This window comes from Scyliorhinus torazame, chromosome 3 (genome assembly GCF_047496885.1).
Source record: "Scyliorhinus torazame isolate Kashiwa2021f chromosome 3, sScyTor2.1, whole genome shotgun sequence".
In the NCBI taxonomy this organism is placed as follows: domain Eukaryota; kingdom Metazoa; phylum Chordata; class Chondrichthyes; order Carcharhiniformes; family Scyliorhinidae; genus Scyliorhinus; species Scyliorhinus torazame.
Window position 1 is genome coordinate 129,200,502 of NC_092709.1, and position 18,120 is coordinate 129,218,621.

Consider the following 18,120-nt stretch of genomic DNA (forward strand, 5'->3'; position numbering starts at 1 on the left):
TAATTCACAGCAGTCTGTAGTGCACTCTGTACTCGTGAATATTTGCCAGTTTAAACAGGAGATGACACACATCACCAAAGTTGAAAAATGTAAGATGTACATCAATATATTTGAACAATAACCATAAATCTCTTCCTATTTTCTGATCATGTTTGACAGAATTCTCAGAAAGCAAAATGTATATTTTGAATAAAATATTAAACATACACAATTGTTTTATTGTTTATTTCTTAACTATTGTACAAATATTGCATTGTAATCTATATAGTGACAGCATTTTTGGAAAATTATATTTAATACCTCTTTATAGACATTCCTAGCCCTTACAAATCTACAATATTTTTATTTATTCTTGGGATACAAGGTTGGCATTTATTGCCCATTCCAAGTTGTCCTGTGAAAGGCATTGTGGACCGATGTTTTGAAACAAAGCAATACTGGTACTGATTGCATTCCTACACAGATGCCTGTCTACTGCAGGCTAGCTAGTCAAGACCAATCTACTGATTTCAGTGGGCAATGGTGGTGGAGAGGATGTCTGCATCTCCTCACCCACCAAGAACATACATCTGTCACCAGCATCCCTGAATAAAGACCACCTAAACAGAAATCTACTTTACTTTGAGGCAGTGGTGGCCAGGAATTCTAGCTCACTTCCAACTAACCCCAGGACAGAGTCTGATAGAAAAGCTGTGGAATTTCAGATTTTATATTTTACATGAAATAGGTATTAACATGATGCACCACATCCTATTCGGATGCAAACGATCCTGATACAAATCATCTTATTGAGCTTTTTCAACTATTTCAAGCTTCAAAATGTTGACTGAAAAGTCGAATCAGAATTATTTAAGCTGATTATCCCAATGAACAGTCCAAGTCAAATATCAATGGTAAGGTTTTGACTGTCAATAAGAAGATTTCCTTTAATTGATGAAGGGTTGAATTCAGAATACAAATGTTTGCGCATTTGATGAGAAAAAGCAACATTACAGGGTAGGAGGCAAAGAGGGTCATTTAAACATCAGCATTAACTAGGTCAGGGCGCAAAAAAATGTCAAAATACAGTTAAAATGTAGGAAATAGGTGAGAAATAATATAAAATTAAACTAAAAAATATAGTAAAAAGAAAACAGAGAAGAAAAAATTAGGGAGAGAAGTTTCCGTTTCATTTTATTTTAAGAACATTGCAGAAATGTATATTTCGCTAATTAGCAATGTGACAGTAATAAAGTTTCTTGTGACATAAATAGCAGTATTCCTGGTAGGAATGTTTTTATCTGCATTACAATGTGCGAACTGAAATTTGGAAACAAAAAGATTTCCTGCACGTGAGAACACAATTCCCTGGTACTGCTGACGGTTAAAGGATTAACAACTACAAAGTGTCTTTATTCAGTTAATAATTATTAAAATGAATGAATAGTAAAAAGAAAAATATAGTTTATGGGTATTTTTAAATGTGACACAACACGTCCACAGTGGATTTAAATTTGCATGAATGCTGGAATTTTCAACTCGGTATATGTCCCATTCTCAACAGGCTGTCATTTTCAGTAAAACAAAACATATTAACTGTTGAAGAATACTTATCATTTCTTTGTGACTTAGACATTTCTGGAAGGCAAAGCATTCCAGCACGACTGACAGCTGCAGTCAACCACTGCGCTGAACAATAAATTGTCCGAACTCCAGGAATTTTGAAGTTCTCCGATGGAATGTGAAAGTCAGAGGTTTAGCTGTCTGTCTCTCCGTGCACATTTTCCATATGAACCTTGAGGTAATCATTTCTTGTAAACTTTTTGTGACAGAGCTGGCATTCTGCCATTGGCCGATTTGGGTTGTGTGTCAGTTTGTGTCTAATCAGCATTTTTTTTAAGCTGAATGATAAGTCACAGACCTGAAATAAAGAAGAAACACAAGAAGTCAGTGAAAGGAAAGTGACCATGCATACCCCAATCCAAGCCTCACCACTCGGCACAACAGAGGCACATTAGATAGTGAGTACATCCAGAAATGATTTGAAAGGGTGGCACGTGGCACAGGGGTTAGCACTGCACCCTACGCCGCTGAGGACCTGGGTTTAAATCCCGGCCCAGGGTCACTGTCCGTATGGAGTTTGCACATTCCCCCCGTGTCTGTGTAGGTCTCACCCCAACAACCCAAAGATGTGCAGGGTAGGTGGATTGGCCACGCTAAATTGTCCCTTAATTGGAAAAAAAATAATTGGGTACTATAAAAAAAAATTTTTTTTAAATAAAGGATTTGAGAAATTAAGGAGTGGGGGATTTTCCAGTCCGGACATTTGGTTGCTCTCCACATTTTCCGGTCCCATCTGCGACACTTTCCACTGTGGGCAACTGGGAATTCCTGAACTAAAATTGGATTTATGAAACAAAATAAACAGATGTTCTCTTTTCCATTTGCAAGTTTGGAATTCTACCCATTGTGACCAGATTGTTTCTTCTCAAAATAATTCACATTTTGTTGACAATTCAAGCATTTTTTCTATTAATGTAAACATACTTTTCATTCTGTGAGTTTGGAGGACGCATTTGAAATCTCAACAACCTGTTTCTAATTGTTATTAAAATCACTGGGCTGGAGAGCAGTTCAGTTTTAACCTGGATTTATTGCTATTGCCATTTCCTACATTACTGTCAAATTTTGATGAGACACTGACAGGTTGTTAGGAATCAAACCAGTGTGACTTAGATCAGTATTCCATAATTGCTGAGCTCCAACAATAAATTCCTGTTGGTAGAGTTGAGAAGGAGAAGCAAGCAGACAGTTAATACAGTTACTTTTTTTAGTGCCTGTGTGTCAATGTGGCAATCCAGCCAGATTACTAAATTCAATTTACTGCTCAGTAATCCAAAATAGCCCCGGACAATCCTATATCCTCTGGACATTAATTTAATAAAGTCAAATGTTTGTTGTGTGTGTTTACAAACTTATTAAAAATAGATGTGCAGTGAGGGGCTTATAGTAACTTATTTTCCATTTATTCCCTTTATTCTGTGCATTTGAGAAATGCAAAACAATTCCAGATAAATTTCTCTGGAAAGCCATCATTGGTGGGGTTTATTTTGCTCAACTTATATCAATCAGCAAGGTGTAATAAACATTGATCTGGCGGCCTGGCTGGGGGACCTGTACGACTTTCTCCGGCTGGAAAAGATTAAGTTCGGATTGGGGGGGTTCAGCAGAGAGCTTTCAGACATGGTGGGGACTGTTCATGACCATGTTTGAGGAATTGTTTGTCGTTGGGGGGGGGGGGGTGAAAAGGAGGGGACAAAACTTGCACAAACTGTGAACTGTGAGGTGCGGAGAATGCTCTTCGATTTATTTATGTTTTTGTATCATTGAATGGGTTTGGAATAAAATACATTTAAGGAAAATAAACATTGATCAATATATAATTTAACAAAATAATTCATAAGCAAAATTCCTAACTAGGATTTGTTTGCCATTATCATACTTTAGCTTTTTACAGCACATTAGCTCCTCCAATAGTGACACTAAAAATATAAAAGCATCTTAATTAATTTTCCTGTCAAGATTACCAGATCTTGAAATCAATGATCAAAAATAAGAATGATATATTTAAAGCAACGATCTTTGTGGAGGAATATTTTACAATCTATTGGTACAGACAGGCATTTATTTTATCAGAGAGGTTCAATGCAGTGATCCTATTATTAAAATGATCTGTATCTGTAAGAAATAACATCTGCCTTATGAAAACTGGCACCAAATATTTGCCACTGCAGTGGTGAACTCCTGGGTAATAAGCAGCTTCAGGTCAAAAAGAGGTTAGCTTGACTTCACAACTACGATATTTCCTCTTGGAAACATAAATGTCCAGTTGAATTTACTACAAATCGCAACATTGTAAGGAAATGGAAGATGAAAGAGGCTGCATACAAATCAAAATAGCAGAGGGAGTCCAGAGTTTACTGGCATAAGAGATGGAAAAGAGTTATCAAAGAGTTAAAGAGAATCCCTGAAAGGCAGTCACAGAGATCACATTTAAGTACAAATGTGTATTGAAGTTTATGCGACAGGGAAGAAACCTCAACAAGATGAAAATATGGCTAAAGTTTTCCAAGTGGCATTTCAATAAATATAAATCCTGTTGGATAATGGAAAGATGAGACAAAAAAAACTAGAAGAGTTTATGTTTAAAATTTTAAAAATTGCAAGTCAATCTGTGCACAGCAAACTAACACAAACAAATCAGATAAATGGTTAGTTACACCACATGGACTGCAATGGTTCAAGGAGGCGACTCACCAGCACCTTCTCAAGGGCAATTCGTGATGGGAAACAAATGCCGGTCTTGCCTGCAAGGTTCACGTCCCATGAAATAATTTACAAAATGTAAATTTAGTTTGTTGACACTGGTTGAGGGGTAAATGGCGACAAGATCAACACAACATCCCTACTCCTCTTTGAATAATGTCATGGAATCTTTTATTTCTTACCCAAGATAGCAGCACTCCACTGCTGCTGCTGCACACACCCCCCCCCCCCCCCCCCGCCCACCTCCCCGGCACCTTTGTGTGGCGGTGAGTATGCTGCAGAAAAATTTCTTATTTAACTGTTCCCCCTAAAATTATAGAATTATACAGCACAGATGGAGGCTGCTCTCTGGTCCTTCTTATGTGTGATGGCTCTTTGAAGAGCCATCCCATTGGTTTCACTCTCCCTGCTCTTTCCTCACAGCCTGGCAATGTCTTCTTTTCAAGTATAAACACAGTTGTCACTTGAAAGTTAACACTGAATTTGCTTCCTCCACTGTTTCGGGTGGTGCATTTCAAAACATAACTGATTGTGTAAAACTCATGCTCAACCTCCCTCTGGCCTCTTTGTCAACCATTGTAAATCCATACGGTCTGGTTACAGATACTCCTGCCAATGGAAACAGTTTTTCTTCTTTCACTCATCAAATTACTTCATAATTTTGAACACCTCTACGAACTACCCCTTCAACCTTCTTTGCTCCAAGAAAGGCAATCCAGCTTCTCTGGTCTCTCTACATAACTAAAATCCCTCATCTATGATATGATTCTTGTAAATTCACTCAGCACCCTCTCCAACGCCTTGACGTTTTTCTTAAAGTGTGCTGTCCAGAATTGGAGACTTGGGGCACGATTCTAAATTCATTTGTGGAGGGATTTTCAGGGAGTTTACCAGCAGGCAAGTTCTCCACTGCTATCCAATGACATTTAATCACTTTTTTGGACTCTGGTGAGTTTCCCACCGGTATAGCCCACACTTAGAATTTGTTTCAGCACTGGGGAGCTGAATTCAGAGATCGGGCTGCCATTTTGAAAGGGTGTCCCGAGTGGGTCCCCCACACTCCCCACCCATGGTCAATGTCACCCTTAATTCACAAGGGCATTATCCCACACCCCTCCCAAGTGAGGATACCCCGCTATGGGGTCCCAGGAGGATCCCCTCTTCAGACCCCACCACACGCTCCCTCCAGGAGACCCACCAGTCACCCCCCCATGAGGCCCCTACTTGCCTGCCCTGCAGACCCCCCACTTTTCATACCCACCCTCCACCCTTCATTCATGGGCATGGCCCTTCTCGGCCCCGGAGCCTTGGCAGTGCTACCCTGGCACTCAGGCACCATTGCACTGCCACCTAGGCCGTGCTGTTACCAGCTTTGCAGGACTAAGGTGCCTGCGTTCCAGGGGGAGCGCCAGGGAGCCACCCTGCACTGACCCTGTCCATCCAGGGGCCTCCAATAGCCCCCGAGGCCCCCTGGGTACAGTTCCGCCTGGTCCATGCGTGTGTAGACCAGTGCTGAATGGCGCCTGCTGCAGCCTCGCTGGGGAGGCGGCTAGATCCCGGAAGGCCATTAGATACTGGGTAAGTTCACCAAAGTCGGTTAAAAACGAGCTTCGGTGTGCTGTTTGGTCCTGTTCCTTTTGGGCGGGATATGGATGGATCCTGCGAGGCATGAAGACTGCAGGGAAATCCGCGGGAGGCCTCTCCTGGCATCCACCGGCTGCACCCCACTTGAGCGAGAGCACAACGTGGCCGGTGGATTGCACTCTTAAATGTCAAAGAACAAAATACGAACTAAACAACAGAATAAATTCAAGTCAATAAAAGCTTTGAACTAAATTTCTGCTTCAGATAATTTTTTTAAAAATTAGGTGGCATGGCGACACAGTGGTTAGCACTGCTGCCTCATGGCGCCGAGGGCCCAAGTTTGATCCTGGCCCCGGGTCACTGTCTGTGTGGAGTTTGCACATTCTCCCCATGTCTGCGTGGGTTTCGCCCCTCACAACCGAAAGACGTGCAGGGGAGATGGATTGGCCATGCTAAATTGCCCCTTAATTGTAATAAAAGAATTGGCTACTCTAAATTGCAAAAAGAAATAATTAAAAAAGACAAACTCTTACAGATTGTTTAATCTCATCTTTCCATAATCCAACAGGATTTGCAATTATTAAAATATTATTTGGAAAACTTTAACCATATTTTCATCCTTTTGAGGTTTCTTCCCCGACGCATGTACGTCAATATGATGGGATAGGATTGAAAGTCTGACAGATGAAGGGTTCCTGAATGTATGATGGTGCCACTGAGGTGGCATAAAATGCAAGAAGGGAACACGAACACTGTCTTTGTTGGCACTCAAGAGGTTTTTCCGTGGATAAGAATAATCCAAAGCACATAATTAGGCAGAGAAAACAGGATACTACATGCCAGGTACCCAAACAACAGTTATCAGGAAAGTGTTGGAATGGAAATCTTACCAATGCATTTAGAAAAACATAGAACAAGTCATCAGGGTTTTACAAAAGGGAAATCCTGTTGACACATTTATTAAAGGATGTAAAAAGCAGGCTGGATAAACCAGAAGCAATAGATGTATGGTGAAATTCTCCGCCTCGCGACACCAAACACGAACCTTGCTCGAGAGGAGAAATCGGGCATCCGGCCAAAATCGAGGTCCGTGCCCGGTGCCAATGATGCCAATTCGGGCGTCATGCTCCGGTTCCTCGATGGTTGCGATAATGGGGTTTGCGGCCCGCATTGGTCGCAGTTGCAAAACTGGCTTTGCATGCATTTAAATGTGATTAACGCGTTTGACCCAGTATGCTCCGAGCTTCCGTGATGCTTTGCCCCTCTCAGATGGAAGTCACGTGGGTGCTGTTTACTACAGAAATTTACAAATGGGAACTGGCTGCCATTGCTGCTAAGGGGGAAAGAGAAGGTAAGCGAAGTTTAAAAAATGTTAAAAATGGGTTTGGGGTGGGCATGTGGATATGGGGAGTTGTTGGGCTTCCTTGTTCATGTTTGCATTTCTTTGTTCTTGTGTGGGTTAAATGTTTCGCAAGTTGGACTTGGGTGCAAGGTTTAATTCTGCGGCATTCTGTGCAGGTACAGACCGAGGCCCAGGACAGGGTTATCCCCTCACAGGCAGCCATGTGCCAGGGCTACCTGAACATCGCAGTGGCTCTCCTGAGTGTGGCCCAGCACAGCAGGCCATGGCTGGGAACGTCAGCAGCATTGCCCAGCGCTGGCCAACATGGTGCGGACACAGAGGGAGGTGGCCCAGTCCCAGAGGGAGATGGTGCAGTCACTGGCTGATGTGACACAGACCCAGAAGGTGGTGACACAGTCAATGGGTGATGTGGCTAAGTCCCAGACGGAGATGGTCCACTCCCTGTGCTCCATGGCCGCGAGCATGCAGACTCTAGTTGAGACCAGAGCGTGCCTCCAGGACTGGCAGCGCCAGATAGCGGGAAGCCTCAGGGGATAGCTCCGCTCACACCCCCATCCCATGGAGTAGCCTGCGGGCCACCAGGCACCCCAAGAAGGTGATGGGGCCCGTGTCGGTGATTTCCGCAGGGGAGGAACTGGAACACCACAGCACCTTCCCCCACTCGTGACCCTGGCTCATCTGGTAGGCAACGGAGGCATCTGTGCATCGAGGTCTGTGAAATCCCAGATAGGTCCCCATTTGGCACCTGGAAGGACCCAATGGCATACAAGTTTATGCCGACCATCACCTTGACGGACACCGAGAGCGGGTGTCGTCCCCCATAACCTCACGGTGCAAGGTGCACCATGATCTGGCAGATATGTTGCACTGTCTTCCTGCACAGCCGGAGTCTTCAACGGAATGCCCGGTTGGCTGATCCTTGAATGACAGGCGCTGCCGGTATACACAACGCCTCATGCAGCACCACCTTGGCACCTCCACCTCCTCGGCCTGTTGGCTCTCCGTCCTGGACGGCTGCCTCATGTTCCTCTGGGGCACGCTTCACTGCTGCAGCTTCCTCCTCCTCGAGCAGCTCCAGCTCGTACAGCCTCAGTGCATCCCCCAGAGCTGCAGCGACTAGCAGGAAGGCCACCATTGCTGGTTGAATTCCAATATCCATTGTCTGCAGGGAGTGAAAGGCTGACATGTTGGCATGGTGCATACCCCATGCCCAACCAGGTCCAATGGGTTACATGGTGGCCCTGGTTGGCACTGCAGGCTCTGCCCCCCACGTGCCACCCCCGTCTCCGCACCCCTAGCCTCGTCAGTTCCCGGCACCATGAGGGCCTCTGACCCTGATGCCCATCCTTGATGCCAGGGGTACCGTCTGCTGGCATGCCCTTGCGAGTTGTATGCTCCGCAGCTCCCGCCCGGCACCCCCTGTAGGGCCTACAGTGTGAGTTGCCCTGGGTGGGCCACCTGATGTCCCGCCAGCGGGTGGCAGCCGGGCGGGAGGGGAGGGGGGGGGGGGGAGGTGGGGGGTCTATGGCGGAGGATGGGGTGCGGGGGTGGGGACACTTGTATGCCGGGGGCCTCCTGCAGAGCCAGGGGCCAAGGTGGGTGGTCAGTGGCGTGCGCAGCAAGATGGTTGCCTTGCAGGCCGCGGCAATGGCGGTACGTGCCTGGACACTGCCCCAGTCCCCCATCATATCTCTCTACCATCCGGCCCTGGCAGGGACCCCCACCCCGGCCAGTGTCTGGCTCGGCAGCCCAGAGTAATGGCTCTCCGTGTCCGCTCGCTCCCTGATCAGCCACGACGCCAGTTTCACGATTTTTAAAAGCACAAGTGAACCGCACCGTCGGGAACCCAGCCTATCGGAGGTGGAGAATCGCGGAGGCCTGGAGAAGGCCGGGTCAGGCCTGCTAATGATAAGCAAACTGTGTTTACTCTATGTGTGTTCCAGACTGCATTGACACCGCTGTCGAGGTGATGGAGAATTGTGATTTGGCATCAAATCGGCACCTACCGGGATATTGGCGACGAGACGTATTCTCCACCCAATTGTGTTTCCCGATTTTGGCGTCAGCTAACGGAGAATCCCGCCCATAGTGTTTCTGCCGGAAGACTCATTTGCGGCTCAGAGTTCAGGCAAGATTGCGGGGGGGGGAGACAAGCTTTTCATTCGGGCTTTGATGGTAGGGTCTGGAGTGCAGCAATTTTAATCAATAAAAGGCTTCAATTTTCTGTTGCTTAGATCTTTGCAGACCCCAATGGTAACATGTTATTGTTTGTGCGTCTTTGGGGGCACTTCGGACATCCTGATTCATATCTATGGGAGGATATGGGTTTTATTAACAAGCTGCTAGCCTCCAACCCTGATTTATATTTGCATCAGCTAATCTGGGGGAGGGTGACTTAAACTGTGTTTTAGATCCCAGGATGGATCCAACTCCAACAGGAGTGGTGAAGGCTTGTTGGGTTTCTTGGAGCAGATCCACATTTTATGGATTTGACACTTGAGTCTGGTCTTTCCCAACGTCCGCCATTGAGATTGAATATGCATTGTTAATGGACAAAAGATTTTGCGAATGCATGTCTACTGCCATTGGGGAATTTAGTAAAAGTGAGTTTATCTCACCTTCTACGTGGTGGGAGATCATTTCCTATAAAGCGCACATGGAAAGCACTATGAGGGAAGAATGCAGAGGCTGGCGGACTCCATCCTTCAGGTGGCCCATCAATACTCATTTTCTCCAACCCCAGAGTTGCTGGCAAGCAGGAAAAAGCTGCAGACACAATTTGAATTACTATCAATGGGTCAGGCGGTGGACCGGCTGTGACATTTGAGGGGTGTATTTTATGAACACGAAGAGAAGATCATTTGCCTTTAGCTCAGCAGTTAAGGCGTTAAGCAGCTTCCTGAGAGATTATGCAGATGAGGGACTCTAGTGGCAGTCTGGTTTCCCTCCCGCTGAATGTCAACGTGGCTTTTGAAACAATTTATCAGGGTCTCTATAGAACGGAGCACGGAGGAGAGTTCGGTCATGGCGGATTTTTTGGATGGATTATCCATCCCAGTGGCAGAGAGGGAGAGGCGGGAAGAGTTGGAATGCCCATTGGGCCCAGAAGAAATTGGGAAATGTATTAGATTGATGCAGAGGGGTAAAGGTCTTGGCCCTGATGGTTTCCTGATTGAGTTTCATAAGAGGTTTGCGGAACAATTGATCCCTTTAATTTTAGATATGTTTAATGATATGTTTAGATATGTTTATTACGGACCCAGTATCCACCATGGAAGAGATGATGAAGCTACTTAGGAGATTTGGCTCCTTCTCTGCGTATAAATTGAATTTGGATAAGAGCTAACACTTTCCGGTTAACCCCCTGGGAGTTTGGGAGGGTGGGTGGGGGCACCGTCTGGAGTTTTATCTTTTCGCCTTGCCAGATCCAACTTTTGTTATCTGGGTATTCGGGTGGCCAACGATTGCTTTAATGAAATTATATTAGTCTGGTGAATGGGTCAAATCTGACTTGTAGAAGTGGGATAACCTCCCCCTGTCCTTGGCGGGCAGGATTCAGACTATTAAAATTAATGTGTTCTGCCCGGAACCCACTCCAAACCACCCCCCGCAAAGTCTTTCCTTGTCAGAATTAACAAATTAGTCTACTCTTTCATTTGGGCTGGTAAGATCCCAATGATCCGTAGGGTGTTCCTCCAGAGAGAGACAGACAATCAGGCGGTCCAGCTTTACCAAATTTATTATTTTATTATTGGGCAGCCAATATTGAGAGAAAGTACTGGAGTAGTTTCGTGATCAGAGTTCCTTATGGGGGCAAATGGAGGCAAGTTCTTGTAAGGGTTCCAGCCTTGGTGCATTAGTATTAATAATGGCATAGTTGCCATACTCTCCTGCAAGATTTTCCTCAAATCCGGTAGAGGCACAGTAGCACAGTGGGGGCAGCACGATAGCACAGTGCTTAGCACTGTCGCTTCACAGTTTCAGGGTCGATTTTCGGCTTGGGTCACTGTCTGTGTGGAGTCTGCACGTTCTCCCTGTGTCTGCGTGGGTTTTCTCCAGGCGCTCTGGTTTCCTCCCACAGTCCAAAGATGTGCAGATTAGGTGGATTGGCCATGCTAAATTGCCCTTACGTGTCCAAAAAAGGGTAGCTGGGATTACTGGGTTACAGGGACAGGGTGTGAGCTTAAGTAGGGTGCTCTTTCCAAGTGCTGGTGCAGACTCGATGGGCCAAGTGGCCTTCTTCCGCACTGTAAATTCTAAGATTCTATGAGGTGTCCACCCTGAGAATCTTTAAGGAGTTGTTTGAAAATTTCAACTCCCTGGTTCTAATCTGTTCAGGTATTGTCAGATTCACGGTTTTTCGCATAAAGCTTTTCAGGAGGAGGTGTCAGTCACATTCCTGCGACTGCAAGGGCATTTGGAGGCGTGCCTCTGGCGCAGGAGATGGTGCCACCATTGCATGGCTCCCAGGCCACCGGCGCTGTGAGACAGCAGTGCCACTGTGACATCACTGATCTTTTATCCCCACAAACTCTAGCAAGGCAGTAAAATTGGGCAGCCATTACTAATCATTGAGAAAATAGAAAACATTGTGATCACCCTAAGCAGGGAATAACATGCTGTGGACTATAAACTGGCTGAAAATGCAAATGAATCCTTTGCTAAACTGGAATAAATACAAAGGAAAGGCAAAAACATTGAGTGAAGTGACAGCCTTGATTGCAACTGACATTGTTTCATGAAGTAGGTGGAGGGCTCATTGAAACAGAGGACATAATTCTGCAAGCCTGTCCTCGCTGACACACACAAAACATCCTGCAATGGAATCATATAGCCCAGCATCCCTACATTTTGCTTTGATTATTAACCATTAGGTGCTTCCTTCATGGCAGCTTTCTTGTCTTGAACAAACTTCAGAATTGGGGGAGTTAAAGATGGACAAGAAATTTGAAGAATCAAGGACGAGGTCCTCGGGTCTTTATTTGCATTATTTTCAATATATAAAGAGACTCCCATAGATTCTGCGTGAGAGAATAAAATATTAATAGGGAACCTAGTCCGGAAAATAAATGAGGAGCCAAAGAGTTTTAAGACTTGATTTTACCTGTTCCCATTGGCCAGTGGTGGAAAAAAAGTACTGAATGAAACTTGTTCCAATGTTTATTTCATTTGTTCATTGGCTGTGGGCATTGCTAATATTAGGGAAACAAATATAGCTTTAAGAGATTTATATTTGTGTTGGTAAACGTTAGAAATAGAACATAGTTTTAAGTGGGCTTACGTTAATGCTTCTGTGCCTGGAAGGATAAAACCAATAATTAGATTCATGCTGGACAAAGTTGGTTTCAATTCCAACTGTGATTCTATTGTGCTTAGAGAGGGCGACGGCATGAAGAGTAAATAAACCAGCAGTGGTTGCTTAGCAACTGGGTCCTTTTAAGGTAGAGAAGCTTTTAAGTTTTAGTTTAGCTAATTTGATTGCAGTTGGAGATAAATAGTGAGAGAGTAGGCAGCTCTCAAAGCTCTGCTAGAAGCAGTTGGCTTTAGAAGGCTAAAGATGGAACATCTCTCAGCCTTGCTAGAAGAAAAAAATACTATAGAGTAATGCTTAAGAAAACAGATGACAGCAACCTTAAGTCCGGCTAGTCAAGGAAACTAGAGAAATGAAGATGTCTGAAGTTAAAAGAACAGAGGAAGCAGGGAACCAGAATAGATTACTGTTCAGTAAAGTAACAGAGAGTTGAAAAGGCATTGGATCATGAGAAGCCAGAAAAGGTATCCACAGTAGTACTAAGGTTTGTGAAAATTACTACAGTTTGGGAGACATTATTTGAAATAATTGTGGAAATTGGTGGCTGGACTCGGAGTTTATGTAAAAGCCTTTAAGACAAAGGAAACCTGAAGGAAGAGGTGCAAACACCGAAAGCGAAACCTTATGGAAGCAGTGGGGTCTTAGAGACCATTGTAGCATAAGGTGCACTTTGTAATCCATGTCAATCTTATAATCTGTTTGTAGTTGTGAAGATAAGGTGGGGGGTGAAGATGTATTATAATTCAATGTTTTCATGTTTAATACATTTTTTGTTGTTAAAACTAATTAGTGGCCCTGTGACTCTGTCCCTCCATGTTTTATTAAAAAAATGAATTTACGGTCTTTAGGGTTGCATTCTGGGATCTTTCCGTCCAGTTATAACATCAACTGGGATCGTAGCACGGGAAAAAACAGCCTTTAATGGCCATTGCCGAACTGTTGAAAAGCTGGTGGGGAGCCACTTTCTTGAACCGTAGCAGCAAATCTGGTGCAGCTTTATTCACTGTGCAGTTAGGAAGGGAAATCCCGAAATTTAACCCAGTGACAGTGCAGGAACAGTGATATAATTTCAAGTAAGATGATGTGTGACTTAGATGGAAACTTGGAGTTGATGCTGTTCCCATGTACCTGCTGTCCTTGTTCTAGGTTGTCGAAATTGCGGGTTTAGGAGATGCTGTTGAAAAGAATCTAGGCAAATTGCTGCAGTGCATCTTGCAGGTAGTATGGGCGAGATTCTCCACTCCCGCGCCGGTTGGGAGAATCACCTGGGCCGCCAAAATTTCCCGGGACGCCGGTCCGACGCCCTCCCGTGATTCTCCCAAGCGGCGGGAACGACCCCGTCGAGTTCCGCGGGCCGCAGGCCAGAGAATCGCCGGAGACACCCAAAATGGCGATTCTCCGGCACCCCCGCTATTCTCAGGCCCGGATGGGCCGAGCAGCCAGGTCAAAATTGCGGGTTCCCCCCGGCGCCGTCCACACCTGGTCGCTGCCGTCGGGAACAGCGCGGGAACGCTGGGGGGGCGGCCTGCGGGGGGACCCTGCACCGGGGGTACCTCAAATGTAGCATGGCCCGCGATCGATGCCCACCGATCATCGGGCCAGCCTCTCTGAAGGAGGACCTCCTTCCTTCCGCGGCCCCGCAAGATCCGTCCGCCATCTTCTTGCGGGGTGGACTCAGAGAAGACGGCAACCACGCATGCGCGGGTTACGCCAGTTATGCGGCGCCGGCTGCGTCATCTATGCGGCGCCGCCTTTACGCGCGACAAGGCCTGGCGCATGTAGATGGCGTGGCCCCGATCCTAGCCCATTGTCGGGGCCTGAATCGGTCGGGATCGGGGCCGTTTCGCGCCGTCGTGAACCTCTATGGCATTCACGACGGCGTGGGCACTTCGGCGCGGGAGTGGAGAATCCCGCCCTCTATGTTTCTGCCATTGGTGGTGAATATTATGCCAATCAAGCGGGCTACTTTTCCCTGAATAGTGGTGATCTTCTTGAATGTTGTTGAAGCTGCACTCATCCAGGCAAGGCGGGTGTATTCCATCAGATTCCTGACTTGTGCCTGTAGATAGTGGAGAGACTTTGCAGAGTGAGGAGGTGAGCCACTCGGTGAAGAATTCCCAGTCTCTGACTTGTTCTTGCAATCACAGTATATTTATGGTTGGTCCAATTAAGTTTTTCTCAGTTAAGTAGATCTCAGGATGTTGATGGTGGGGGATTAAGTAATGGTAATGCCATTGAATATCAAGGGGAAGATGGTTAGGTTCTCTCTTGTTGGAGATGTTCATTACATGGCAATTATGTGGCATGAATGCGACTTGCTATTGATCTGAACTGAACCTTCTTTACACTCAATGTTCAATAGCTGTAGTAGTGTGCAGTAATTATATTGTTTACCGCTTTTCAAACTCTTCTTTTTGCACTCTTTCTTCAGTTTTACCACACAAAAGACACATGTCTGAGACAGAAACAAAGCCCAAAAACTATTGATGGAATTTTTCACTAGCCATAAAGTCTTTCAACTTCTATCCTGTAATCTTCCAGGCTTGTACGAATGCTGCTCCTGAGCTAACCACTAAAAGGCATATAAAATGACTTGGGGCAACTGCCCTCCTCAAATTGAATACATCCACCTATATATAGAGTTAGATGACTGGTTACATTATAATGCTGTAAGGAACACACTGACTCTTTGTCAAACCGCAGTTAATTTCTCAGCACACTGAATTAATCATACCCCAAAATGGGACATGGTGAAAAGCTTCTGAAAACCAGAATGGTTCGGCGTGTAACTTCTCAACCTACAATTATGGAATCTGACAATGCATCGAACAACCTTTCTGTTTTAAATAAAGTTGATCTTCCTGAAAGTGAAAATGAAAATGAAGGAGATGCTTACTTTATGGGTTATTTTTGTGCCAGCATTAAACCACACAGTAGGAAAATTGTTTTTAGTGATCAAATTCCACCTCTGATAACTGTGCTTCATCCCGTTCAACTCAAAGAACTTCCAAAATACAGCGAATGGCAAGGATTACATTGCTAAAAGAATACATATAGCAGATGTAATAATTCAGCTTCCTCAGTTGAGAATTTGGGCTTAGTAGCACCCATTATTAGAGTGCCAAGTGTGCCCTGAGAGTTTCAAAATGGCCTCTGTGATGCCCATGCACATTTGTGATGCAAAGTGCACAGGATGCCATTTCGTCCAATGAACATCTGCCGGAACTCTGCAGAGCGGACAAATCATAATCCAGAATCATAAAATTTACAGTGCAGTAGGAGGCCATTTGGCCCATTGAGTCGGCACTGGCCCTTGGAAAGAGCACCCTACTTAAGCTCACATCTCCACCCTATCCCTGTAACCACGCCTGACCTTTTGGACACTAAGGGGCAATTTTCTTTGGGCTATGAGGAGGAAACCGCAGCACCCGGAGGAAACCCACGCAGACACGGGGAAAAGGTGCAAACTCCACATAGACAGACACCCGAGGCTGGAATTGAACCCGTGTCCATGGCGCTGTGAGGCTGCAGTGCTAACCACTGTGCCACCGTGCTGCCCCTATGATCAAGAAGCATGAAATGCTGATTTGACACCAATGCTGCTCTTCTGCAGTTAAATTCACCAGCTGATGCCCTCTCCTAAGCTCACACATTTGAACATACTCTAAGGAATAACAATCTCCAACACTCCCCAGCAGGACGGTTTCAGTGGCTCATCAGCTGCTTACAGCTTAATTGCTGATGGATTTCTTTGTCATTTTTAAAAGCCGCTCAAGCGCAAGGGAGTTCAGCCTGGAACCCCCAGCCCCGGTAGTCACTGGACGCTGCCCTTGGCTCTGCCCCTCGAGCAAGGCCCGGGTGTGAACCACTCAACCAAACAATGCACTAACCTGAGTACCCCGGGATTGTTGCTCGTCAGGTACACACCCTGGGAGACCTGTCGGGTTTCTCACCGTCACATCGCGTGGATGGACTTATTGATGGGGAGGGGGGGATGATTCAGGCAGAGGGGTCAGATAATGGTACGTTAATTAATGCAAATGATGTTCCATCCACGCCCGTCACTGATGGGGAGAGGGGACAGTGACTTTCAAGATTTGTGGTGATCTATTGCATGCTGTGAATCTCACCATTATGAGGGTGCAGCCCTGTGACCAGCTATCAGGCAGGAAGATGAGGTTCAGGGACACAAGCAGGAGGTACAGCAGGTGGCCAAAGACAGTGTGGAAGGAGGCTGAGAAAGTGGCAATCTGGATAGCACCTTTCGACCTGGTTAGCATGTGGCAAAACTAAGTGAAATGTCACCCCAATATTGCACCCCAATTCACCAACAATCCCACACTCTTCTATCTTCCCTGCCACATTTATTTTTGGCCAGAATGAAAAAATAAAAGTCACCCACAAACAAATGTTCCAAACCAAATTTAGAAATGTAATCATGCCATAATGAATACAAACAGAAACTAATCACTCTTGTACATTCTCTTGGTACCTGTTTTCCATGTACCTTTGCGTATCCTAATGTTTCTATCTGGCACAACCCCAGTGGTTAAAGCACAGCTGGTCGGTGAGCAGAATCTTTTGGAGGCAATGAGGGTCTCAACAGCCTGTTGGAGAGCTGATAAGATCTGCGAACCACCTCTTACCGAGAAGTCCCACCACATGGGTGGCACAGTAGTACAGTTGCTTCACAGTGACAGGGTTGTGCGGAGTCAGCACCTTCTCCCTGTGTCAGCATGGGTTTCCTCCGGGTGCTCCGGTTTCCTCCCACAAGTCCTGAAAGATGTGCTTGTTAGGTGATTTGGACATTCTGAATTCTCCCTCAGTGTACCCGAACAGGCGCCAGAGTGTGGCGACTAGGGGATTTAATGTAAACCTACTTGTGACACTAATAAACTAATTATTATTTTCTTCCCCACTCAGGCACTCAGAAAATGACCATAGGGGCATAGGTCCTAGCCACTAAAAGTTGCCGGCCAATCAGAGGCCAGGTGCATTTCTGTATTCAGCAGCACCACTGTTGAGGGGTGGCTACTGCCAGTTCTAAATCCATGCAAGGTTTCAGATTGACGAGGGACCCAAGTATAGGCGAGTGATGGTGGGAGTGGAGTTGCGTGAAAGGGGTTGAGGCTGGGGTTTGTTCGGCAGATTCACCGCATGACAAATTCTCTGGCTGCCGCTGGGGTAATACCAGCAGAAGTGGGGTGAGAATTGGTGGCAGAGCGGGATGGCCGTCCACAGGCCATCTGACCACAGACTTAATTGGGGTGGAGGTGAGAAGGCAACTCAGTCCCTTCCCCTGCCACCCAATCAAATGCTCCATGACACCAAACATGCTCCAAGAGAGTGTACAAGATTCTGCCCAAGTGGCAAAAGATCATCGACTTGAAATGTTGGGCATGATTTACTGGCTTCATCATGCTCGACTTGGTGACGCAACAAGACCGGTAATCTCGCAAGAGGCCTCTCTCGCGGTTCGCGAACCCGGAGATGACTTGCGAGATTCACCTGTACCTTGCAAGTTTTCACGATCTGGTTCCTGCCCTTGTTGGGCGAG

The 18,120-nt window shown here is 45.9% G+C and overlaps 1 protein-coding gene across 4 annotated transcripts in view; it reads right to left on the bottom strand.

The window, feature by feature from the left end:
- Positions 1-206: 206 nt before the first annotated feature.
- The window catches only part of prdm5 (PR domain containing 5), a 581,469-nt gene continuing 563,555 nt past the window's right edge, over positions 207-18,120 (bottom strand). For all 4 annotated transcript variants that reach the window (XM_072496197.1, XM_072496195.1, XM_072496194.1 and 1 more), the window contains one exon: positions 207-1,900. In XM_072496197.1, the coding sequence (XP_072352298.1) occupies positions 1,736-1,900 (165 nt within the window). In that variant the 3' untranslated portion in view covers positions 207-1,735. The remainder of the gene's footprint in view (positions 1,901-18,120) is intronic.